General features: G+C 44.3%; 1 protein-coding gene across 1 annotated transcript in view; it reads right to left on the minus strand.

The window, feature by feature from the left end:
* Positions 1–2,642: 2,642 nt before the first annotated feature.
* Positions 2,643–27,026, minus strand: part of NCF1 (neutrophil cytosolic factor 1) — a 70,648-nt gene continuing 46,264 nt past the window's right edge. The window contains exons 8-12 of the mRNA XM_078679419.1: positions 23,780–23,897; positions 18,924–19,031; positions 8,120–8,271; positions 6,243–7,238; positions 2,643–5,896 (exon numbers count right to left, since the gene is read on the minus strand). Of these exons, the coding sequence (XP_078535545.1) occupies positions 7,114–7,238; positions 8,120–8,271; positions 18,924–19,031; positions 23,780–23,897 (503 nt within the window). The 3' untranslated portion in view covers positions 2,643–5,896; positions 6,243–7,113. The remainder of the gene's footprint in view (positions 5,897–6,242; positions 7,239–8,119; positions 8,272–18,923; positions 19,032–23,779; positions 23,898–27,026) is intronic.

Consider the following 27,026-nt stretch of genomic DNA (forward strand, 5'->3'; position numbering starts at 1 on the left):
CCATCATGGCAACTCAAAAGGATATCTTTCTGAAATGTTTGATCCATGTGAGCCATTGATAAATATTTGAGCAGTAGACCTGAACTATGCCATCATGCAGACTTGTGGAAAATCTTTATAAGTCCAAGATTGCTCACTTTGGAATGCCTTACCATTCCAAGTAAGACTTGAAAATGACTTCCTTCTATTAAAACACCAGTGTCAAAATTCACCTCTTTTTTTCAGACCAACGTTTAAGCTACCCTCCTCACCAGTAATGCCTACACATGTCTTGAGTCTTTCATTTGTTACTCTACCCGTCAGACGCGGGTACTGTGTCCCCTTCACCTCAAGTGAAGAACTAAGATTCTGTTCTTCATTCATTCCAAGGCATTTGAGACGGAGTATCTGAACATATGTAGGACAAACCCCATTCCTCAATTCTAAGTTTCTGTTGGACTATTGATAGTTTCCTATGATCTTTGGACTGTTTGGTGGAACTGGATTTTTTTAGTATTTCCTATGTTCTTTCGTTTATTTAGCCGATCATCTAGCTCCTTCCTTTTTATCTCCCGATGTCAAGTGCTATGGAGCTGCCATATGGTGCATTGTAGCACAACAACAAAAACGGGATATAGAATGCAAATAAACTGGAGAAAAGCTAAGTGCCCACAGGCTTGGAAAAGACCGGACTGGCAATGGCTGGGGATTTACCGAGTACCTTAAGTCTCTAGGGACATAAACATATATTTAACATGCCCTAGGGGCCACAGGTAAATGGCTAAGCTGAGCACTTCATAAGCACTTTTAATAAGATGATCTCCATCATTGGGGTATTGGCAATAACCTTGATTTAGAGGAAAGTGAGACATCATGGCATATGAGGCACATAGGACGTAGCATGGCATGGCTGGTTTATAGAGGTAGAGTAGCAGATGGGCAGAGTGTTTCTCATGGCAGAGCCTGCGGAGGTCCCACTGTTAGAAACCCAGCAATGCCCTGTCTACAGAAATTCTTATATATTTACTATGGCACGGGCATAAGTGCTAAAGCTGTTTCCCGTTTAAAAGCAATTGACAAACATATTAAGTGCATAATAACTGCTTCCTGAACGGGTGATCATGAGACCTTGAATTAATTTCCATAAACAATGTACATCTGAATTAGCAGCTGGTGTCTGCACAGGCACTGCTTGAAGCTACTATCAGCTGGTGATCATGAGCTGTGAGATGTCAAATTGCAGCACAGATTGGAAAAAGTGCGTGAAGTATATCCTCAATTAAAAAATGAGCTGTGCCTCAGAGACCAACGCGGGCGTCCTTGTCGTTTAGAGTAAGGCAGCTCGGAACCCTGCCATCAACAAAAAAACAGAAGTGTTAGACTCGATCATACAAATTTTGATTGGGTTCCAAGAAGCCTCAGAAGAGGTTCAGTGAAATATGTGGTGACGACTGACAGACTAGATTCTTTTGAAGAAAGAGGCACCTCCATCTATAATTATAAAGTATGAACAAACAAAAGAAAGAAGAAATCTCAGGTAAACATTATTGCCAGGATTGAAAAATGAGTGACTGCAATTTAGTCTCTGTGTAGTAGGACAAATCGAAATGTAAGCCAAAACAAAATGTGATGCCTGATATAGTCTTAGTTGTGCCCCTTATATGGTTTGCAGGAAGTGATCAGAAATTTGCATCCTTTTTGAAATTGTTTTGAATTGTTGCTTTGTTGTACTAGTTATGAGATGTAACATTACACATAACCATGTGAGGATTTTGCAAATATATAAATGCATTTCTGCTATAATCCAACCTGGAAGTCAGTGAAATTAGTTGTGCCATAAGATCTTTGCAAAGTGACAAGGGCTTAGCTACCTACTTCTGCCACTTCTAAAAACAATGAAGACGTTTTAGAATAAAATAAAACAGTGTTGCACGCAGTGTAGAATTATCATTTAAGAATGAAGGTAATTGTGCAAGAGTTATAGTCCCACTCTACTGACTCTAGTCTTATGAAGTGGAAACAGGATTCCTTTAAACTGTATCATGGCTGAGCTACGTGTATTTATTTATTGGGTATTTAATTGGCATCACGTGCCACTTGCTCGTTGATCCGGAGTGCCTGGGATTTAACGGAAGATAATTTAAGAGATAAAGTCGTGGTTGGAAGAAAGAAAGATAAAAGAGGTAACCTCCATAGCTCCAAGATATTCCAGTTCCTGTTACCTAGGGACAGTGTGTGCCTTCTACCTCTGATCAGTCCAGGAAGGAGAGAATGATTAATTGGCCCTCACAGAGGTCTGTGGGATGATTCCCAAACTTAGTTATAGTTGCAGTGTAAAGAAACGATGCACTAATTTACAGACATATTTGGTAGTCAATCGGAGGATAGTGGATCAGGCAATACTTCGCAGAACAGTACAGCCTTCAACTCTCCCCTGAACTCAAAATGTTCCTACTGTTGTCTGAGGATTGTAATCAGTCTATTCCAAATTGCAAGAAGTCCCAGCTTCTTTACTAGTCTGGTTCTGCACTTACAATCCTTTGGTTTAAGTGGGGAGCTACGACATACACAATGATAGAGCGGAAGCCAGGTTTAAAGCTGCATACGTTGCATGTCACAGTTTTCAAGGTGTCATTAACATAGCAATCCTCTTGAAACATGTAAAGGATTTATGGAAAAATTTATTTAAGAAAACTTACAGTCAAAAAAGCAAAGACAGAAAAATACAACCCACCCTACATTTCATTATGTTTGCATCGAAAACAGTTTTAAAAATGCAATAATTTAAAGCAATATTTACAAAAGTTCATATACATAAAACATTACATTTTGTACATCATTAAATGTAGTTACCTCACTGTACCTCACTATAATAGGGTAGGTAATTACCTACGAGTAACAAGACTATTGTGACATCTACAGGTTCAGATTGCATATTATATCACATTTATACTATGCAAGGGGAAGGGTCCAGCATAATTATTGTACATCACTATACTGATTTATTCTTTATCAATATCCCCCATGGGCCCTGCTAAAACCTAAATAAAAGTTTATGTACGGAGTTGAAAGTCCAATACCGTGCTCTCTCCAGCTTCTCATTTGCGGATTTATAAAAGGGTAATCATTTGTATGCAGTAGTTTGCTGACAATCCAGGTTCAACAAAAAACTAAACAGCGGATTGGTAGAGATTGTTTCTGAAGGAAAGCAAAAAACACGCCCATGTCACTTAGATTCACCCTGAACACCAACCTCTCCCTCAAAGAACACATTGCCAAAAAAACCTTGAGGACAGCCAGGTACAAGCACTTTCTTCTAATGAAAGTAAAACTGTTTCTTTTAGAAAGCAACTTCTGAATTTCTGTTCACAAACCCGTCCCCTTGCATTTAGATGAGGGTGGTGGTTGAAAAGCCCTGCTACTAGGCCTTCCAGACTCCATATTGGCAACCCTTGAAAGCATCCTACATGCAACATCAAGTTTGACTCAGGATCGGAAATAATATGATCACATCGCCCCAATCATGTGGAACCCCATTGGCTCCGTTTGTTGGCCTGCACCATCTTCTGAAACCACTAGCATCATTTACAAAACCATCACAACCAACACCGGGCCGCATATTCTGCAGACAAGCTCACCATTGCTGGTGGTTTTCAGTACACTCACTGCAAGTACACCACCATCAGAATACAGACTTAGAATTGTAAAACAGAAACAACAAGGCAGCAGCCGTTTCAACTTATTCACCCAGAATATGAAACAAAATCATTGTGTCCATTACAACATTGCTTCAATTTAGGAAAGAGTTTAAGTTGAAGACCCATCTCCTTAAATAACATTACATAAAAATGCAGTAACGGTCTGCTTCTTCTCCCAGTCCCCAGCTACCTCTCCTTTCACACTATGACTGTATGCATGCCTTTGACCCTGTACAGCGCTTTGCTGCCTTTAGTCTAGGTTCATGCTACACAAATAATACATACATACATACAGATTGTGTCTCAGTGATAGACTTAGGATGCATCTCAGCCAATTAGTAAGCTCATTGAGCTCTCGTGTTACTGAACGCAATGCTCAACTTGGGAGTTAAAAGCAGCCAAGGAAATGGTTCATTCCAGCCCATCGTATTGAGTGGGTATAGAAAATTAGTATGTCTATTACTGGGAGGATTTGGGTGACGTAGTATATGTCTATATGAAAACTGTGTGCATTTGCTCAGGACTGCATGCGAGGCTGCTTAGCAGATGATGACTCAATCCCTTCCCCTAGAAACAGCACCCTGGTCCTCTGCTTTCTGTCCCATAGTAAAATATAGACAGATGCGTTACCATTGGAGTTAAAATAAACTGCCAGCAGTAAATGAACTACCACCTGTGGTAAGTGCCAGGTAGTTTTATTAGCAGAACAAATATATCCCTGAACTAGTGGTAATTGTTAAGAAACAATAAGATAAGTGCTGAACTGTTCTGATAAAGGGATACAATGAAAATCAGCTAATGCTACCATCAGTGTAGGTAAGGTGTGATCACCAAGTATTCAGGTAGTTGTCAGGGGTCTTTTTATAACAGGGCGCCTGTTGTTGTCCCTGCCATTAACACATGCAGCCTGATTCATCAAGGTACCGTTTTGCAAGTCTCTAATAGCGATTCATAGCGAATCGCTATTGAGGACTCGCAAAACGATATTCATGTAGGAATTGCTAAATCAATAGCGATTCCTACATATTCTCTATTTGCGAGTAGCAAATTGCTACTCGCAAATAAGGAATAATTCCCCATTCATTCCTATGGGCCAAAAGGCCCATAGGAATGAATGGGGAGTATCCCTTATTTGCGAGTAGCAATTTGCTACTCGCAAATAAGATAGCGATTTTAAGGGTGCCAGGGGTGTCCAAAGGACACCCTGTAGCACCCCTGAAATGCTAATTGAAACAGGTGTTGCGCACACACATGTCCAAGGGACATGTGTGTGTGCAACATGCAACTTAGAAAAATGCTTTTAAAAGCATTTTTCTAAGGTTTTGCTATTTACCGAGAGGTCTGACCTCTCGGTAAATAGCGGCCCAAAATTGCTAATTCGCAATTTTTAAATGTGTCATGAATAGCATTTAAGGAATCTCTAATATAGATTCCTTAAATGCTAATCCTCGCATATTTGCTAATTCTTTATTAGCGATTTTTGCATTTGGGATGATGAATCCCAAATGCAAAAATTGCACTCGCAAAGGGCCAGATTCTGAGAATCTGGCCCTTTTGCGAGCGCATTTACCTTCATGAATCAGGCTGATGGTGTTTGGCAGGCTCGTGATAAATGTTGAGCTCCAGCAATCTTTATTTAGCTTCCTGAATTTGTGGCAGTTGCACAAAACAATACTGTTCTCCTAGTGATAATTTTACCACCATCAGTATTTATCCCGGTGGTAATGCCACGCTGCTGGTCATTTTGCACATTTATACTGCCTCTTAGTGACCATCAAAGGAGAGTTATTCTCAATAAATTGATCATTTATTGACAGTGGTATAGTTTCAGTAGACCACCATTTCTGATATTTTTGGGATGTCATCAAGGCCTATCTGCCTCTTTTGATGGCAACTGGCACAGTTGGATAGAAAGTACTTCTGGGGGCTTTAATTAATTTTTATGTCGTGTATTTACTGAGGATAAATCACTGAACGATACCCTTATGTAAATGTAGATGCATGGCTTCCTGACTTTGGTGATTGTTTATCTAGCAAACTTGCTTCAAGCCTTCTACAAAAAAGTGATGAGGGGGTATACAAATGAAAAAAAAGCAGAGGTTGGGCTTTTTACATTGCATGTTTGGGTAACATTATTTCTGCAATAGAAGTGGTTTTAAATCAGTTATGACACCAAACCCATGTATTACGATAAATAATTGACGGGTCTAGTATCATTGCTGTGAATTGCTGATGTTTAGCCAAGTAAATTCCTAAAATAAAGATACAATTAGTTAAAAAATACATGGAAGCTCATGATAAAATCTCAAGATTTCAGTGACCTTTATAAATGAATCTGCCTCGCAGTTTATCATCTCTTGTGTTACCCGAACCCCTATATATATATATATATATATATATATATATATATATATATATATATATATATACGCGTTATGCCTGCAATCTTCTTGAATAAAAAGAACTTTGTCAAGTCTGATGGTGTGGTCTGTGTAGCGTGCTGAATGGCGCACGTTTCCTTGGTTGGATACATATATATATATACACATATATATATATACACACATATATATACATATATATATATACACATATATATATACACACATACATATATATATACACACACTGTTACTTATAAACGTATCCAATACATTATTGTGTGAAATAATTTGTGTGACAGCTATCTTTTGGAACAATCAGAAATAAGATGTGGATCAGTACATGATTAACTGCCCATAACTTTCTTGCTCCTGGACGGAAAAAGCATGATGCAAAACAGGCAGTGGTAGTCATCAGACCTCTGATAACACTTTCGATGCATTAGAATAATTTGGTGGGTCACTTCAGCAATAGGGTATCAATAGCTACAACTATTTCCTCATAACCATAAAGAGTTGCAGAATCATGGAGCCATTTAGTTTTGTGAAATTTCTGCTGATTAGTAAATGAAACACAAAGTGAAGTCCCATCTCCAGGTATCACACATTTAACACATGACTGTGCATTATGTTACATTTTTCTTGCTCTATCTTTAAATGGTGAGAACATATATGGAATGTTCTGGATCTCTTGTCCTTTCAACTTTCCACATGTAACTAACATTTTGGAAAGTGGCATTATTTGCAATGAATCTCTCCCCACCATAGTTGCCCCATAGTTGTCCTACTTTATCAATGACATCTGTCTTGCACCATGGCTTTTTAACCATCACTGCTCAAGATTCCGTGACTTGTAGAATTGCTTGTTATAAGTTTGGGCCGATCGGTCATTGGGTGAACACGTGTTGTAATCTCTTCAATACATTTTGGCAAGTTTAAACCCTGCATCTACTGCACTTGGCATTATACTGGTCTTTCAAGATAGTTCCATAGCCAGCAAGGTTCCCAGCTATCTAGTTTTATGGGTGCATCAAAGTACTTTCATGCTTCTTTCTTCAGTTTCCTGCTCTGATCTTGTTCCTGGTCTGCTCCGTACATCGATTAAGCAGGAGGTCTTTGCTCGGTCTGGGTGGTATGGTTGGCTGGCTCTTGGATTTATTCTCCACCTCCTTGATCATCTCTAGAAAATCAACCACAAAAGAACAATGAGGAAAAACTTTCAACCACAACAAAATATCTCAAATATGTTACTTAGGATTCACCAATGAACCTTCCTGTTAAAAAATGTACCATTAAATCCTTCTGCAAAATCAAAAGTAGATTCTAGTTTGGTGAATAATACTCACTAATAGATCATTCCATTAAAAACATTCATCAGTAGCAACAACATTTCCAAGTAAGTTATTTAGGTTTCATAGAGGGATCATTCTGTTAAAACTCACTCAAAGTATCCACTAATGGAAAAGGAGGAGAAGAGGTCGGATTTATTGTTAGAATACAGCCAATGTCTTTCTCGCGAATGGATTATTGATTTGAACAACCAAGAGAGTAAAAGCGGATTTTCACTTAGATTACTTAAAGATTTTTTTTTAATGCAGAAAATAGGAAACGCTGCAGCAATCAGCCCTTCCTTTGTAAATGTAAATGTATTGCAACTTAAATAGCGCACGTATCACCCAAAGGCATCAAGGCGCTTGCTTAGGGAACCCGTCCTGGTATTCCCCTGTGAGATACCCCGGCAGGGTATCCACAAGGTGAAAGCCAGGCATCCCACCACGAGGGGCCGTAGTGAATGTATCAGGAATTTGACCTCCACCAAGATATTCACAAAAAAATTGGATTTCAATTTTGGGAGATTAACAGAATTAAAAAGCATTGAGCTACACTTGGTAAAAGTAAAAAAATGCAGATTGCGCATGACTCGACATCACTGATATAATCTCTTGAAGATATCTAAAAGAAAAAAAACTACTTCTTTGTAAGATCTTTATCAAAGGCTCGCCCAAAGCAGACTTAACTTTCAATAAAACATTAATAGCAGAATCACATTCAGAAACCTACCAAGATTTTTGGGATTTCCATTCTCCACTTTTAAGAGGTTGTCTCGGGACTTGCGCTGCTGGAGATACCGCATGCTGTTCCTCCGGTACGTTTCTTGGTTTAACTGTTTGCGCCCTTTCATATGGATACTCTTGGCATTGCGGATGGTGGATCTGATGACAAAAATTTATATTATTTCCTTCACAAATAAAAGGAAATTGTACAGTGCTGTTGTTGAAAAAGAAAATTCATTCATTCTTGCTGTGGCTGACAACCTTTAATTAAGCCTTGAAGCACTAAGACATCTGCAGGAGAGAAACTGAAGCAAAAGATGTAACACAGATTAGCCGAAGATCATATATGTTTACATGGCTGAATATATCTCAATTCAGTACTAACATATTTTTTTCAAGTACTTTACATAGCACTAGCATATCACATTGCAACCATTTAGTGCTCTGGGTTCCATCTAAGCTCGCGCTGTGGGTTGGTTAGTCATGCTTTACAGTTGGTAAGTCGTGGTTAGGGCTAAGCCGATATCATAATTCACCCATAGTATCCATATGTGTAAGATCATTAGATGGACAGGTGGAATGTTAAAGAGGGTACAACTAATTCTTCAGGTAAAGGTAGATTAAGTCAGGTCTGGCAGGGATACGAGTCTTTTGGCTTTTTTTGATTTCCTGCATTATCAGATTTTGTGCTTCTGTTATACTATAATTAAAATCTAGCAATGGTGCAAAGTTGGCCTTGTATCCCACTAACACTACATCTCTTTGAACCTGGTGCACACGGGCAATGTAGAATGATGGACTATAATATGGGTGCGGTTGGAGTTGGTGTGCAGTTCATCCATGAGAAGTGTAAGATGGTTAAATTGTGACTGGTTCACTCTGTTGAAGACTTCCTGAACAAATCAATGGTAAAGGGTTTTGGAAGAGAAGGTGACTCGTTCTGCTCTCAGCATTGTATTGCGACTTGGCCTGTGGGCACTCAAGAGCTTTAGATGTTTTAAGCTTGGGGACCTGCCTCTGAGTTTGCCACCTAGTATTTGGTTGCCAGATTGCATATACTTCCACCACTAGGACTGGGATCCATGCGAACGCCTGAAATGTTTTATTATCAACTCCAGTGTGTTACTCTGTGAGCCTTGGGGGAGGAAAGATCTTGTTCAAATGGAAGCTCATAATTTATTTTTACAGCACCATTTTCAGAGTATGTAGGCAAAAAGCCAGTAGGTTTAAAAGCAGTGCAGAAGAGAATCTGCGGACAATAATCGGTCTCTCCCTTCCCCGTGGTACCGGAGCATACTGGGGATTGGAGCCAGCTGCCGTGTGTGGACTCCGACATCGGCCGTCGATTGCGCGGTTCAAGTCCATACGTCATACCTGGCGGGCTGCGGTGCTCCTAATCGGGACTGGCCTGCCGGGTGGTGGTCCGGGCCAGCCTGCTGTGGCACGGCTCTGTATGGGCCGTGGTGCAGACTGCGGAGGCTTCTGGGGCCTACACGTCATTCCTGGGGGCACAGGAGTGCTTCCTGTTGCGCCTGCACCCCGGCGGCTACTGGGGGCAGGCGCGTGTGGAATACCCCGCAGTGGGTGAAGATATTCGGCGCTGCCCTGTGCACCGAACGGAGGTACCTGGCGCTGCGGGCCTCTGCCCGAGGTCTCTGAAGTGTAGGGTGGGGGAGTAGTGAGGGGGGGTTTGTGAATGGTTTTCCCTGTATGTTGTTCTATTTTGCATTGGTTTCTGTTTCGGCTATCACGGAATGCCACAACTTACCGGTGGGAGGGGTGTGTGTCCCCCCACAGTAGGCAATCGCATGCATCACCTTAGGCTCCCAGGCGTGACTGTACGCTCCAAGCCATGTGCTCCGCCTAGGCCAAGAGCAGTCTACCATGACAGATAACACCTCCCCTACGGGATCTCTCCAAGTGTTGTCGTGGAATGTCAACCTTCCGCTAGACTGTCACAAACGTACAACGGTTTTAAGGTACGCGCAGCGTCTCCACGTAGACACCCTCATGCTTCAAGAAACGCACCTCCTAGGTAACTGCTGCCCCTTCTTGGCTCATTGCGGCTATGACAGGGTAGGGCACTCTGGCTTTTCCAGGGGTTCGCAAGGGGTTGCAATTCTCCTAAGGCGTACACTGCCCTTTGTCATCTCCCAAGTGGTGCATGACCCCCCCAAGGTTCATTTGTGACTGTTTGTGGGTCGTTAGCTGGTACACCCCTCACTCTCATGTCGATATATGCCCCTTCCTCCTTGCTTGCGTCCACTTTGGCACATACAGCTTCTTTGCTACACAACATGCCCACAGGCAACATGGTAATTGCGGGAGACTTCAATGCAGTCTTAGCCCCTGCCCTCGATACATCGGGAACCCTTTCGGCTGCTCGGGCGGCGAGTGCGAAACAACTGCGAAAATGGTCCGAGTCTCTGGGTATTTGTGATGGGTGGCGCACTTGGCACCCGCGCAGCATCCAATTCACGCACACATCCGTGGCCCACCACACCCAAACGCGCATAGATAAGATCTTTAACCTCGTGCCCGATTGTTCACTGATTGTCGATGTCCGTATCCTCCCCAGAGGCATTTCCAACCACTTCCCGATACTCCTCAGTTCAGGGCCCCCCCCCTCCCGTGGCCCGCCAAACATGGAGGATGAATGCCTGGTTTCTCCACGATAAAGATTTCAAGAAAGAGATAGGGGAAGAGCTTAAACGATACTTTGATACCAATGAGGGTTCAGTGGCGTCCCCGGGTAGTCTGTGGGAGGCGGGGAAGGCGACCATCAGAGGATTCGCAAAGCGGTAGCTTTAAATCCAGAGGCAAGCACAGCTGCAGGAGATCTCTTCCAAGGAGGCGCAGGCGATTCGCTTAGAACTGCTCCTATCCACGTCAGAGGATGCCGCTCAGACTCGGCAATTGGCCCTTATTCGAGACGATATTAAGCAATTATCCCTGGATGCAGCCAAGCTCTTCTGGAGGTCTTCGGTGGCAAGCGTTTACGGCTGGGTAGACAAGAACGGTACGATCTTGCACAGGTTGGCCACATGTCCCAGGGAGAACCGTATCATTCCGGAGGCGGTCGACACAGCAGAGTGGTGCACCATACTCCCATGGCATACTCCCATGGCAATACCGCACACGCTACCGGGCTGACCGTTGCTGCTCTCCTTGATCGGCGCGGGGTGCGTCTTCCTACGTTGGAACCAGCGGCCCAGAAGGATCTGGAGCGCCCCATCTCCTTGAAAGACATTGAGGAGGCGATCACTCTGGTCTCCCCGGGTAAGACTCCGGGTCCGGATGGCCTGCCACAGGAATATTATGCGGCCTACCAAGGCAATCTAGAGCCCCACCTAGCAAATTTAGTTAAGGAAGCCGTGGACAGAGGTTTGTTTCCGCGGAAATGGATATCGCCACCATTGTGGTTCTCCCGAAATCCCAGCCTCCCTCCCGATTGTGTGCAGAGTACCGCCCCATATCCCAACTTACCACCGAAATTAAACTATATGCCACCATTCTGGCCCAGCGGCTGAAACCCTATCTGGCTTCATTGGTGCACCCGGATAAATGTGGGTTCATGCCTCAGCGGGGGACCTGCCACTGCCTTCGAAGACTGCAGTTGGCTCTGGCATATCGGCAGCTGCTTACCCCTTACTTGGCACTCCTGTCCATAGACTTTGAAAAAGCCTTCGATTCTGTGGACTGGGCAAATCTACAGGGCGTGCTGGCAGAGATGAGGTTCTGGCCCCACTTCTGTTCTCTGATCCGGGTCCTGTATGCCCGCCTGAGAGCACGAGTCATGGTTAACGGAGTACTGTCGGAGGCCTTTCCCAACACCAGGGGCACTAGGCAGGGATGTCCCCTTTCTCCTTTGCTATTCGCCCTGGCGATGGAGCCCTTGGTGTCCCTGGTGCGGGCTGAGGACCCCCTCCATGGATGGGAATGGCCAAATACGGACAAGATCGCGTTATAAGCGGATGATGTGCTTGTCTTCCTGTCCGACCCCGCCTCCTCCGGGCCACAGTGCCTCCGGATGCTGCATGCTTTCGAGCAGGCCTCAGGGTTGCGGCTTAACCCCAGGAAGTCTGTGTTGGTCCCCCTTCATCTCTCTAAATAGTGCTTTGATTGGTAGTCCACCATACCGCTCCAGAGGCAGTCCTTTAAATATCTGGAAATCTGGATCGGCCTTCTTCCCGAACTGGGCTGGTCTCTCAACGTGGCCCTCTTGGTTAAGAAGGCTAAGGAGAACCTCCTCAAATGGAAAACGCTGCCTCTGAACCCCCTGGGGAGTGTAGCCCTGTTTAAAATTATGATCCTCCCCAGGTTCCTTTACGTCCTGCAGATTACCCCCTTCTGGTTTTCAAGGGCCTGGTTTAGGGAAATGGACAGTCTAATCACTAAGTTTCTCCGGAGTGGAGGACTGGCCCGGGTGGCTCGGTCTGCTTGTCAGATTCCCTCTTACGACGGCGGCATGGGGATGACGCACCTGTATCTGTATTTTCTGGCAGTAGGCCTATTAGTGGTCCACGATTGGTTTAGTAGGGGCTGGTCGGACCCAGCCTATAGGCTTGCATTGAGCGAACTGAGGATTACGGACATCTAAGCCATGCTATATGGGGAGCCCATTCCGAACCGACCACCTGATGTGACGCGATCGGTGTTGCTGGCATGGCGGGCCTCGCTCCGACACGGGGTGGTCGGGGAAGCTAACCCAGTGTACTCCCCTATGGCAGGGGGCTTGGCTTTGGGAGGTTAGTGGGTTGCGGGGATTTAAAACTTGGGACCTTATTGGTATCTCCCAGCTAGGGGACGTGTGGGCAAGGGGTCAGATGTTGTCCTTCCAGGAGCTCCAAACTCGCTACTCCCTACATTCATCCCAGTTCTATAAATATCTGCAGTTGAGACATGCCCTCCTCAAACACATCGTGAGCGATACGAGGCTCACGAATACAGCTCCACCGAGGCTAAGACGCTGTTGGAAGACTTGGGTACGGGGGGTCTCCCGAATTTACAGCACCCTAGAAAATAACACTCCCACATCCCTAGACAAGTTGAGGGACCAATGGGTGGACTGGGTGGGCGACCCCTTGATGATGTAGACTGACGCAATGCCCTTATGGCCCCCAGATTAGTCACTGTCTCCGCCAAACTCAAGCTGATTCAGTTATATTATTTACACTCTGCGTACCTCACTCCCCTGCGACTGCAGCGAGCGGGTTTGTGCCCAGACGTGTCTTGTGCAATATGTAAGCATGACCCAGCCGACTTCCTCCATATGGTTTGGTCATGCCCCCGCTTGGGGCAGTTCTGGGGATCCATTGAAGTGGAGCTAAAGGAGGTATTGGGCTGGGAGGTTCCTCACGACCCACGTCACTCCTTACTGGGGATCACTGACGGGCAGGATGGGTCCAGGAATGATAAGCTGTTCATCAACATAACTATGAGGGTGGCCAAGCGGGACATTGCGGCGGCATGGATAAGCCCTGCTCCTCCTACTCTGGAGAGGTGGCGAAGAGGGGTGGACTTGTGTGCAACCCAAGAAAAAGCCCTGTATAAAGCTAAGGGGCGTGTCAAGCAATATTGTAGAGTGTGGGGGGAAATGGCTGGGGGCTGTTGAGGGTCCTGATTAATCGGACTCAAGTTTTGCCTAGGTAATTGTATGGGGATCGTGATTGGGGGTATAGTGATGGTGTGAATGAACTTACATTTGTGATTTCCGTGCAATGGCTGATTCGTTTCTATGTTTTTAAAACAATACAAATTTGCTTATCAATAAAAAAGAACACTGGGCATGCAATTGAAATGACAGACCTCTGCCATTTGCAGCCCTGGCTGGATAGATTGGAGGAAGAGGTTTTGACATTTGGCCTCTGGAACTAGATCATGGCCCCACTAAAGTTTAAGATCTGCATTCCTCATTGCAGACAGGACTAAAATTCAGGGGAGACATCTGTAGCTCAAAAGTAGACCATTTGACCAACCCCAAACTTCAAAGGCACACTACAGTATAACTACTGGTGCCATACTTTAGCAGGGCAGTGATACTCTTGTGGGGACGTGGGACCAAGGAGCCGGGAACTGCATGGTACACACTTCCAGAGGAATTTGTTGTGCACAAGGAGGATTACTGCCATTGAAAGGGACCAGGTGCCCTTCCTAAATAGTGGCTTGTTGACTTGCCTTCTGTTCTTTCAGAGGTCTCGGGGACATCAAAGATCTCCTTCGAGGGACCCACACTGTCTACCTGTGAACCTGAAGAGTGGTGCCCTCTCAAGTGCCCCCATTGACTGCTGGATCCCAACTGGAAGTGCGGTGTGAAGCTAAGAATTCTGCATGGAGACCAGATTGCCTGGTGCAAAGCCTTGCCCGCATCTCAGGCATGTGACCACCGCATCGTGGGAACCTTAGCACACAAATGTGTCTTGTTGGTGGTGAGCGGAGTCGCTGGTTGTGGGTTCCAGCGCGTCCAACTTAGTCGATCGTGCCGCATACTTTTCATGCGACACACCAACTGCATGCGGTATCCGTTTCACAGGTTGTGACCCTCGGAGATAGGGGTGTAACCATATTAGTGCCTCATTCTACCTTGTGAGGTATTGCTGAACTTAGGTGTGTGGCCTTAACTGTCTGGTGGGCCCAATATCAACTTGCACCGGATGTGACGGGGTTTCTCCTTCTTGTGGGAAGCTCCCCTTCTTCTTTCTCCATTCATCGACTGTTCCCTTTTTGGCCCTCATGTGGCAGACAAGTGCCCTTTCCTGACGACATCGTGTTGCCAGGTAGTATTGCCCACAGCTTGGGCCTGGGTGGTGAGAGTGATTGACTGGGCTGGAGGAACGCTTCTGAGAACAATTGGAAGCGGGTCAAAAGACTGCATGACCCCCTGTGCTTCGAAGGGCCGAGCTTATGCCGGAAGGCCCTTGTGGACCCCTTTGGTATGACTGACTATTGCCCGTTTCTGCTCCGCATCCTGTAGGTGAACTTCTCGATGGCCGCCCAACCCCCTTTGACGACTGCTTTCTAGATAGTCCTGCTACAAACTCCCCACCTGCTTCCATGGAACCCTGACTCAGAGTTCAGTGACCTTGGCCGCGTATGGTCTAGTGCCTGAGGGAGGGGGTCCAGGTGGTTGACATTTTATCTCCAATCTGTGGGGGTAGGACAGTCGGGGGGAGTTGGAGTTGTGGAGGAGGGCTTGGGGCCATGGGTCTGCAGTGTTTTATCAGTTGACCTGCTGGGTATCAGTGTATCGCATTAGGGTGCTGAGTAGTGCATATGTGTGTGTGAGCACGTTCAGTACGGACCTCCCTGATATCTTTTGCACCGTGTGTCAGTGCGAAGTGTGTGTGTGTGTGTGTGTGTGTGTGTCAGTGCGAGTGCGAGTGCGTGCGTGTGTTTTACACGTTGATTTCTTGCCAGAAGATGGACATTGATTTTACCTGCACAGCCTCAGCCCGCAGTGCTGATAAAAAATGGTGTTATTCCATGTATGTACATATTTCTGATATTGTTGTGACTGAGTTGCACCCTCTGAGTGCTATTGAATTATAAGAATCGCTAGGGTGGGCCTGGAATGGACAACGTGTTGCACCACATAAAGGTGCTGGTGGGGTGTAGAATAGGATCTTTCCCAAGTGTGCATATGGCTGGAGTCATTTGAGCACGGCTAGTAATAATTCTAAATGTGATTTATGCCCAGAAGTAAATGAGGTTCAGGTTGTGTTGACTATTGTATTCAACACACAAAAGTGTGTGTTGAATACAAATGTTATCTACATACATCACGTATGAAGTCTCTTTTGTGAAGTACAAGGTATTTATCATGAGTGAGTGTTGTGCCAATGCTTTACACATTGCCTCTGCTAAGCCTGGCTGCTCAGTACCTAGTTACCCACGGGTGAGCGCAGGTTATACAGTGTGTGTAATCACCCGCGCTGACAGGAGTGGTAGGTTCTGCCTGGCTGGGGCATCACCTCAGCCAACCAGAAAATACCATTTCCAACATGAGCATATGCAAATAACTCAAACATGAAATTGGTATTATTTTGTTAAGAACGTAGAGCCGGGTTTTTGGGAAGCTCCCGAGAGATCAACGCATAGCCACACTGCTAGCCATACCTAAAGAAGGGTAACCCAAAGAGCTGTGTACATCTTATAGAACGATATCGTTATTAAATGCTGAACCCAAAATCCTCGCGAAACTCCTCGCAAATAGGATAAAGCCGATAATTACTAAACTGATCCACCCGGGCAAATCGGGATTTATGCCGCACAGAAATACTGCGCTCAACCAGCGTCGACTCCACGGAGTATTAGGACGCTGCCACACGATCCAGGAAGACGCGGTCTCGTTGGATGCCGCTATGGCATTTGACACGCTTGAATGGTCTTATATGATAGCGGTTCTTAAGAAGATGGGGTCGGTCCTAACTTTATTGGGTGGGTGCACCTTCTCCACACTGAGCCATTGGCCTAGGTGGTTGTTAACAACAAGATCTCAGAGATATTTCCACTAGAAAGAGGGTCACTACAGGGCTGCCCCCTCTCACCCCTGCTGTTCGCCCTCTCCCTGGAACCTCTTGCGGCCTGGATACGTCAAGACCGTTCATTACGGGGGCTCAAATGGGCAGAGAGGTGGGACGACCGGATTTCGCTATGATATCGTCCTGTACCTCACCTCCCCCTAAGAGTTGCCCAAGACATCCTCACCAGTTTTGGGAAAAATTCAGGCTACAGCGTCAACTGAGGGAAATCACTACTATACGTCCTACACACCGCCCCCTCCTCCCCCCGTCAATACCACGTGACTGCCCGATCGGGATCGCCACGGAGGGGTTCAAATATCTTGGAATTTTTATCTCAAGGATCGAGGCGATCGGTATGAGAAGAATCTCCTACAACCCCTGCAGAGATTCAAACGAGACACCGCCGTTTGGAAACGGCTCCCGCTGTCCCTACTGTCCCTCGGGCGGCTTTATTTAAGATGATGGCGCTTCCACGGTTTTTGTATGCCCTCCAGAACTATCCTGACTTAGTTCCCCATAAATATTTTACAGAGACTGAAGTAACTCAGAGAGGCTTGTTGTGGAATGGAACGCCGCGCATATCGCTCCAGGAACTTACCCTGGGTTGGTACGACGGGGGTATAGCACTCCCAGACATCCGAAAGTACTACTGGGCAGCACACCTCGCGGCCGTTAATCAGGGCACGTACAGTGGTGGAGACGATCCCGGTTTTGGGATGGACAGGTGGCTCCTCCCGGGAGGGAATTCAGAGTCTGCGCTCTACTCTAAATCTAACAAATATTCCCTCACAGGACCGACAAGGCACTCTGTCCAATTATGGCATATTGTCATCCATACACTGGGGTGGGCAGACAGACTCACGTTGGCTACCCCGCTCTGGGTTTCCGAAAAACTGGGCACACTGGGACGTACAAAGGGTTCCGCAAGTGGGATTTGATAGGGCTCTCCCGTATAAAAGACCTATGGGGACCCAAGGGAATGGTGACATTTGCCTCACTACAGCAAACATACGACTTAGCGCACACGGAGTACTTTCGCTATATACAGATCAGACACTCACTCCAGTCAAACATTTCAATTGGAATGACACTCCCGGAGGCCTCCCCTCTAGAGGACCGACTGCTAGATGGCAATCTGCCGGAGAGGGCTATCTCCATCACATATAAAAAACTCATACACCACACCCCTGGCCCCCTGATCACACTCAGGAGAAAGTGGGAGACTGACGGCCTGGAGATTGACGATGAGGAATGGAGAGAGGCACTTTCCTCCCCTAAGGAAGTAGCAATATCAGCAAAACTAAGGTTGATACAACGTAAAATATTGCACCGGACTTACATCTCGGGCACACGGCTAGTACTAATGGGCAGGAGCGAGGACGGGCTCTGTAGGAGACGGTGTGGGGAAGTGGGGACGTTCCTTCATATATTATGGGAATGCCCCCTGATACAACACTTTTGGAAGCAGGTACACAACTGTATGCGTACTGTCTGGGGGGGTCGAAGTTAAGAGGTGCATCTTGAACATTTGGGAGCCCACGGACTTGTCTGCAAAAGGTAGAATATCAGTGAAACTTGGACAGGTAATTGCTAAACACAGCACGTCTATGGGGAGCAGCTACGTCGCCAAAGATAAGTGCATGGAAGAACGACATGGACAGGTGCAAGTTGCAAGAGAAGACAGTCTATGTGGCCCGGGGGTGTCCTAGGAAGTGGGTGGCAATATGGTCAAAATGGAACGAATACCGTGGGAACTTGTGTGAACCCCCTGAGATCCCCTCCCATGACGAACCTCTAACGCCGTAATGATCAATGTACCACTACCACCTTATATATGATGATGTATGGGAAAGTATACTTGTATAGAAGTCTGTGAATGCAACACTGTAATGACTGTGAATCTAGATGTGTAATGGCCAACTTTTTCTTTTTTGCAAATAAAAAGAGTTAAAAAAAACAGAACGTAGAGCTAATTATGGATGATCTGATGTACAATTATGACATTATTTTAAAATGATTTGCTAAAGTGATGATTTACATAAAACAATAATATTTCACTTTATGGTTTATTTATATAGATCATACAATAAAAAACATTTTTTTTTATAAAAATACTACCAATGAGTATATATGAGTTATTTAAAGTATTTAAGGCGGTAGTGAGTGACTGACTTAGTTTATTGTCCAAGAACGGGCATGTTCCTTTTACTTAGCAGTGACATTTGATGAAAAGAATGCATCCAATATAAGGAGAGAGTTTCAGCATGTCTAAATTTCAATTTCTCCTACCTTCGAGGTGGGGCACCCTTGTTCCTCAGTTGGGATTTCTCTGTGGAGGGTTCTTCGCCAGACTTTTGTAGAAACATGGATGGGTAGTAGCCAGTCACATCACCTTTCCTGCAAAACATTAGCATTCGCTGTGATCACCTATGGTATATCATGATGCTATGTTTTTGGCTAAAGTATTCTTAAGTGTTTACAAGAAGTTTCAGAGTTGGGGCCTAATTTAGAGTTCTGCGGATAGGACACTCCATCACAAATGTAACAGCATCCCGTCTACTGTATTACAAGTTCCATAGGTGATAATACATTTGTGATACAACGAACGGGATATTCGTAACTTTTGTGATTGAGTATCCCATCTGCCAAACTCTTAATTACGCCCAGGGAGCCACATGTATAATTATTTGAAATAGCGATTACCTAATGTGATATTTTGTGAATCGCAAATTAGGTCATCACTATTTGTGAATGTGTTACCACCTACTTGAAGTAGGTGCTAAAATGCTAATGTTTTGCGACCGCATTTCGATCGCTAAACATTCTTCCATATCGCTGCGATTCGGTATCAGGAAGGGACGCCTTAAACATGTCTCTTCCTAATACCGAATCTGTATGTATTCAGCAATTCCAAATTGTGATTCGGTAAGATGTTACCTTATTGCAAATTGGAATTCATACATACCAAAATGCATTTTACGGGGTGCAAAAGGCACAATTCTGCTAATCAGACCCTTTACGACCATGAAAATGCATGATACATTAGTGTTTAAGTCTCAATCAAAGTTGTGTATTTGGTAATGTCTAGACTCCACAATTTTGAGAAGCTAATTGATTGATCATTCTTTGGTGGTAAGTAGGAGTTGTGCTCCGACATATTTTTGTGGTGATTGAAAGATCTCCTGTAAATTCTCCTAGCTTCCAATATCCTCTTAAGTGTCAGTAAAGTAGTGTTGCGCCAACATCTTCAGTATAAAACAGTACAGTACGATAGAGTTGCTTAAAAATCCCCCATTACACAGACCTCAATGTATAACGGTGAGTACTAACAAGCTGTCCCAGGGTCGGACAATATATGGATGCCCCTCTGCTCCAAATACAACGACCAACGGAACAACATCAACCAGCAGAAGGAAAGTGCACACTAGAAACCAACAAGCCACTTCCCTCCATATATCAAACAAGACTGTCCAGACACAGAGGAAAGGTGCACAACTATTCAAGAAACCTACATTTCATGATCGCTGTAAGAAACCCGATACTGAACTTTTAACTGCATTCCTGAGGCAAAGATCCACCCAAGAATATGTACCGCTGTCAGTTAAAAAAAAAAAAAAAAGCTTGATCACATGCTAGGCCATTTAATATCTTACAAGATCTTCTCCATGAGACTTTACGTTTTTGGACTTCGCTGTAGTAATATATTTTGTTTAAACAGAGGCAGGTGACCTCAGCCAACATAACATAAGTTTTCAATTTATAAAGGCCAATGTAGAGCTGTGCTAATTTAATTTATGTTTTATTTTAATGATAAAAATAAAGCTCCGCCTATTGGGACAAAAGCATCTGGTTTAAGATAAAATTAAAGGAGACAGAAATAAAAGATAAAGTCATAAACAAATACGAACAAGAGAATGCTAAAGAGAATAAACAGGTCTTTCATTGACCTGGAATAGTTGCAAATCCAGTTCACACCAAAGGTACATAACTAGAGTGCTCTACAATTCTCATATTGCACTTAAAACTGCCAATTCATCCAGGACTAGTGCAATACCCTACGCCTGTTGTGATGGACAACATCCGTAAAGAACCTAATGACGTAAGCTGAATCTCTCTAGCAAACTATGCTGGCGTATAAATAACAGTGCAAAACAATGTTTTTGTTATTTATCAAAGTGGAGGGAGGTAGAAGTTGAGATCCATTCAGCTTCCAAGCTTAATACACAAAAATATTTTTTCTGAGTTGATTCAAAGAATTTTAATTCACATTTTTTGAGCACTTTATCTATCTGGACACTACTACTTATCTAATGGTTACCTCCTGGTGGAGGCTAGCATATGACAAAAAAGACCCTATGATGATGCACTAACGCAGCGTATAGTGGCGGAGAACCAAGATATACCGCCCAAACCATCTACGTGCGTGTATGAGTGTTTTTCATGGAAGTCAATGAGTACCAAAAAAACCCTGGCTACGAAGTTTCAAGTGATCCATTCACCCCAATTGATTTTTGAGGGAAAAACAATGGACAGGTCTTCCAGGGAAACTACAGTATTTACTGGCACTGCATCAAAAACTTGACCTTCATCTAGTCCTGATTTTACAGTCAACAGCTTAAGCTTGCAGGAACTGGTAGGCCATGGGGATGAATGAAACTACAAGTCCCACCATGCTTAGTTCCGTCCACCTGAAAACTAAGGGTAGCTGACAGTCTCTTTAATGACCCTGGCTCAGTTCATTAAAAACCATTAACACGATGGCATGAACTAATGTGGTTAGGTCTAGTACCAACTGCAGAGGAGGTAATAGTATCAGCATTGTTAGTATACAATATATATAAAAGGGAACTAAATCGTATTGTTCATCATACTAAATTGTGCTGGGCACAAAATCATGTGAAAGATTGCTGCAAGAGTAGAAAGATTATGCACAAAAGTGGAGAAATGCCCACAGCAATTCCTGAATCACAAGCCATACCGTTGAGCAAATAATTTGACGTTGGAGCATTGGAAATCTTATTGCATGATTCACAGGTATTTCCCACATATAACAGTTTCACGTCCATGTGTATGGTGTTCAGATCAGTGCATGGATTTTCCCAAAGGAAGGGCAAAAACATGGTTTTGGAGATGTGCTGAATGCTAGAAAGTCGTAGCATCATGCGTTTTCAAAAACATTCCCAATATCTTTTAAAACTAAAGTTGCAACCTTGACATTAAAGGTAATAAATGCATCACCTACTGTGACGTTTTGCGTCGCCTACTGAAAACACATTTCACAGTTTAGTAACAGTATATGAATCACCTCCTCTGAAGTTGATCCTATCATACAGTCTTGTTCCTGCTTAATTTGTCCTTACTTGGAAAACTCCATGGAGCATAAAAGTGGATCTTTACGTCAGTTTATAGCAACATAGAGAAGTGGACGGTGGAATTGTTGCGCTGATGTGAGGTGCACACTGTAGGAGAAATCTATGTGCCAGATGTACCACGTGTTTTTTGCAATCTCAAAGCCAATTAACATTGTGCTAATGTGGCAATCCAAGTTTCATATGTCTTTTTTTTCTTGCAATGTCAGGATTGCATGTCCTTGCTAGCTGCAATCCAAATAGGATAGTAAATGGCATTCCCTTTCCTGGTGACTGGCAAAGAAAAGCACAAATGATTTGTGACGGTTCCTTTGGTTGCAAACCTTTTCAAACTGATTGGCTGACCAGGGCAGATACTAACTATTCACATCCATGAGATAAAGTTCTACTGTGCAAGTGGCGGCTTCAGGGATGAGAAGGAGCAACCAGCGGTCCCAAAGATCTCTCCGATGTCTCTTCCTCACTGTGTCATTGCACACTGCATCTCCAATTCCTTTATGGACCATTGCGCAGTGATTGGTAACATTAAATATTACAGAGATTTCTCTATGTGCTCTAAAAAAAAGAATGAAGGCACTACGTGAAAATGATTCAGATTGAGGTTGATGTCCTACACTTGTCATGGGACCCAAGAAAGTAAGATGGCCTGGGTTTAAGTTACACCTGCAGGTCTGAGCTAGAGGCCCCCAGAGCTCAAGCCTTTTATCCCAGGTTGGAAGTGAGGCCATCTATATCTTACTTGGGAATCAGAGTCATGTACACGATCAGGGATAATGAAGAGTTGATGATCATTTTCCCTGGTTTGTCGTCCCACACACGCATGATGACGCTTAAGCCCAGATTCTCAAAAGTGTCACCCAACGCAATGCAGCACATACTATGGTTATTGAATCTTGAGGCAACCGTTCACTATATAAAAGTTAAGAAGAATGATGTTGCCAATAATTTATCTTGTAGTACACAGGACAAAAGAAATCAGCAGTTCTCAGATTTTAGTCCTTATTCCTTTTAATCATTTGGCTTCTTCACTTTAAAGCACTGTTGGATCAATCCCTCTGAATTGGCCCAATAAATTCCCTGCTAGCTAGAACACATCTCGTCCCATCAAAATGCAATGGTTTTACAGAAGACAAGTATTCTAAGACAAAGAGACCATCACTTTAAACAGAAAGGAGCAGAGGTTCAGGAGTAGGGTAATACAATCTGTATGTAAACTGTTATAAAGACAGCAAAGGTGGTGTAGGCGCAGCTAGTACAAAATTTACCAAACTTGACGGTCGAGAATAGGACAGCCCTGGAAAAGCTAGAGCGCATGCAAGGTCTATAAGTCAAGGGTAGGCAAATTGGAAGGGACCAGCAGTTAGTGTCTACTGTCAAATTCAATATGCCCGATTCACCACACTTTTATTCCATGAGTAGATTCTTCCTACTCCTGTAAATTCAGGATTACTTTGCACCTAAAGCAGAAGTAAATGACGTTTCCAAAAGTGATCATTGTTTACGTGGGTAACGGTGAGGCAAAATAAGCTGCTGATACTCTATACATACCCAAATTGTTCCCACCCAAATGTTTGTAACTGACAGTCATGGTCTTAATATCTTCAGACATTTTAATTTCTTTTAAGAATTCAGGTTCTGTTTTTGCTGAGAATGTACTAACTCTCTTTACATGTCCTACCGTCATCCTTGCTATGACTCTCTGTCCATTTACAGTGTATTTCTTGATACAGGGAAGCATTCAGCACCGGACCCTGGAGTATGCTTGGCGTGGCTTACCTGACAACCCACCAGCCGTCAAGAAGTTTATGAATAACGTCAATGGTCTCTCCTTCATCCAAGGTCATCTCATCATCCTCGTCGGCCGTGTAGCCTTTGGTAGTGATGTACGGCTCACCTATGGAGGCAACAACAGGCAGTGGGCACTCAGGATTGAACATGCATCTTGTTAGTACTGAAGCCGGAACTGTTTGTTATGGGAAATCTAACTTAGAGATCAAGAGGCCCATATAACGGATCAAGCTATCTCTCACATGTAGTAGAGATCCTGGAAAGAAGGGTTAGGCCAATGCAGCTTGCTTCTGAATTTAGCAGTAGAGCTCAAAAGTTCACAGAGGATTTAGTCCTTCCACCAACCGAGAGTCAATGATGATGGCCATCCTGGGTAATATACATCTAGAGCCTGAAAAGGGCCACGTTGGGGCACTGAAATTATTTGATTGGTCTTTGGCCTGCAATACCATGGATCACTGTACAATGACGCCCCCACCCCCACCCTCCGAACAAACTATATGATTCAGGGCGAATCACTTTATCTCCCTTTCCTCAGTTGAAATATCTGCAGAATCTGGCGGTGCTAACATAAAAGGCCACACCCCGTGTACTGTTCTGTACGGAGTCAGTGATGGTTGACATTTCCATCCTGTCTGTTCAACTTCAGACCAAGGGACTTTTTTTCTTCTTCACTTTTGTGAGGACATTTTAAACATGTATAAATACAAATTTCATTAAAATAAGATAAAATATGCTAAAATGTCATAGTTACATTCACCAAAGGATTAGTTTTGTGGCAGCGGTAGTGTAAATTTGTTGTTTAGAAAATGTTGCTACTACAACAACCAGATTTCTCAGCAAAGTTTAAAAGTGAGCCCCATGTTTCAATATAATGTTTTTGGTCGTGTACCTTTACAATTTTAGATTTGTTTCCAAAAGGGGATATGCAACATTGAAATGCGTGTTTTCAACATGTTTTTCAACGTACCTGTGCAATCAAAGGAAGGGAAGGCTCCTCTGGATGCTGAGAAATACACCCACAAGCAGAGACAGAACTTGGTTCGTGTCAAACTAGGGCATGATTCTCCTGCTCCTTAGGATAGGATGTGAAATGCATTAGCTTCCAGCGAGCTGAAAGTTGGTCTTAAGGTCCGTGGCATGGTACGTAAAGTACTCAGATCAAATATCCATTTTAGATATGCAGCAAAATGGTTTTCTAGTTGCCTCGGACAAGGCGCAATTTTTAGTTTGCTTCTTTTATTCAAATTGCAATAATGATTTGTACACCTTAATGGGGCAGTTTACAAACTTAAGTGTCTCCAGGTGCTCAAATGCGTTACGATATTTTATGATTGTACTCAAATGTACTCCAATCACCTGCTTCAGCGACCTTGTGGTCAGTCTGTTAGTCGCTCACGCACAGACACGCCCAATCAATCAATCAGGGTTTTTGTAAAGGGCGACTAATCACCCATTAGGGTCTCAAGGGGCTGGGGGAGGAAGGTTCTGCAGTTCAGTCGAAGAGCCAGGTCTTAAGGTCCTTCCTGAATTGAAGCAGTGATGGTGATTGCCTGAGATGCAGAGAGAGAGGGAGTTCCAGGTCTTCACGGCGAGGTAGGAGGTGTCTGGTGGGAGTGTGGAAAGAAAGGCAGTGGTTGAGGTATGCAGGTCCGGTGTTGTGGAGGGCTTTGTAAGCGTGCGTGAGGAGCTTGAAGGTGGTTCTTTAGTTGATTGTAAGCCAGTGAAGGTTTCTCCGGTGACTGGAGATGGGGCTGCGGCGAGGGAAGTCCAGGATAAGTGTAGCGGAGACGTTATGCATGTGCTGCAGTTTCTTTAGGAGTTTTTGGGTGGTGCCGGCGTAGAGCATGTTGCCGTAGTCGAGCTTGTTGCTGACAAGCTCCTAGGTGACAATTCTCCTGGGTTCGGTGGGGCCCACTTGAAGTTCTTCCGATATATGCGCAGTGTGTTTAAGCAGGAGGATGAGCCGGTGTTGATTTGGCAGTTCTTTGACAGCGAGGAGTCGTGGAGGATGCCGTGGTTACATGCATAGCTGTTGGGTGTGGGGGGATCCAAGCGCTGTGGCACCAGGAGTCATCCCAGTTGGAGGGGGTGGTGCCTAGGATGAAGAATTCGTTTTTGTCGGAGTTGAGTTTGATGCAGCTCTCATTGATTCAAGCAGCTACTGTCTTCATCCCATTATCAAAGTTGTTCTTAGCTGCTGTTGGTTCGTTGGTGAGGGAGAGAATCAGCTGGGTGTCGTAGGTCATTTCTTTAGTTTCTAATTCCTTCCTCTGCGTCAGGAACAGCCCATAGGAGGCTGCTGAGTTGCCAAGGGTTAGGCATGGGGTTTATCCTGTGATGTCACTGGGTGACAAAGGGTGAGCAATGTCTATTCAACTGCCACTGGCATTTTGATGAAGTGATGTCAATGGGGGCATAGTGTGTAGATTTGTAATAATGAACCCTACAAAAAATAATCTTTCCTTAAGCATAGCATGGGTAACTTTTTTTTATTATTTAGTTTTATTAACCAGCTTGCAATATGAAATACACAACCCCAACACGGGACCCAGCAAATGAGAAATGTCAGATATTAATACAAGCATTTTCCAGTGAATTAAGAGAAGACAAAAGGAAATAACACTTCCCCCAACCCAAACACCTCTCCACCCCAAAACTCGGCACTATAAGAATGAATTGAACCAGTCATCACAGAGAATTAGAAATATGGAACAGCTTTCACTGGCTGCCTCCAACCCACCACCCTAAAACAAGTAATGCGTCAGTACGACGCCTACTGTAAATCAGGATTGCCTAGCAGATATCCAGTGAGCGGGGCCCAAAAGTCTTTGGGCCGCGAGGCTTCAGGCAGTTCTTCTACATAAATTCTCAGCTGGTCCCTGCAATATAACAAGTCTTGGTTCCACCTTTTCACTGTTGGAAGAGTTTTAGACCCACAGCATTGCACAACTGCTCGCTTAGCAAACAAAGTAGAAATAGCCACCAGCCTCCGATTGCATGGTTTGAGACTCTTTACACAACCTAGTATGCACACATCAGGCTCACACGTCACAGTCTCCAGCACCACCTCCGTAAGCACATTCGCAACCTTAATCCAGAAGGCCTGTATGCCAGCACAGCCCCACGCAAGATGTAAAAAGTCTGCATCATCCTGTCCACACCGCACACAACAAGCATTGTCCCGTAACCCGAAACAACACAGTTGAACAGGTGTGTAATATAGCTGATGCAA

Source organism: Lissotriton helveticus, chromosome 3_1 (genome assembly GCF_964261635.1).
Source record: "Lissotriton helveticus chromosome 3_1, aLisHel1.1, whole genome shotgun sequence".
Classification (NCBI taxonomy): domain Eukaryota; kingdom Metazoa; phylum Chordata; class Amphibia; order Caudata; family Salamandridae; genus Lissotriton; species Lissotriton helveticus.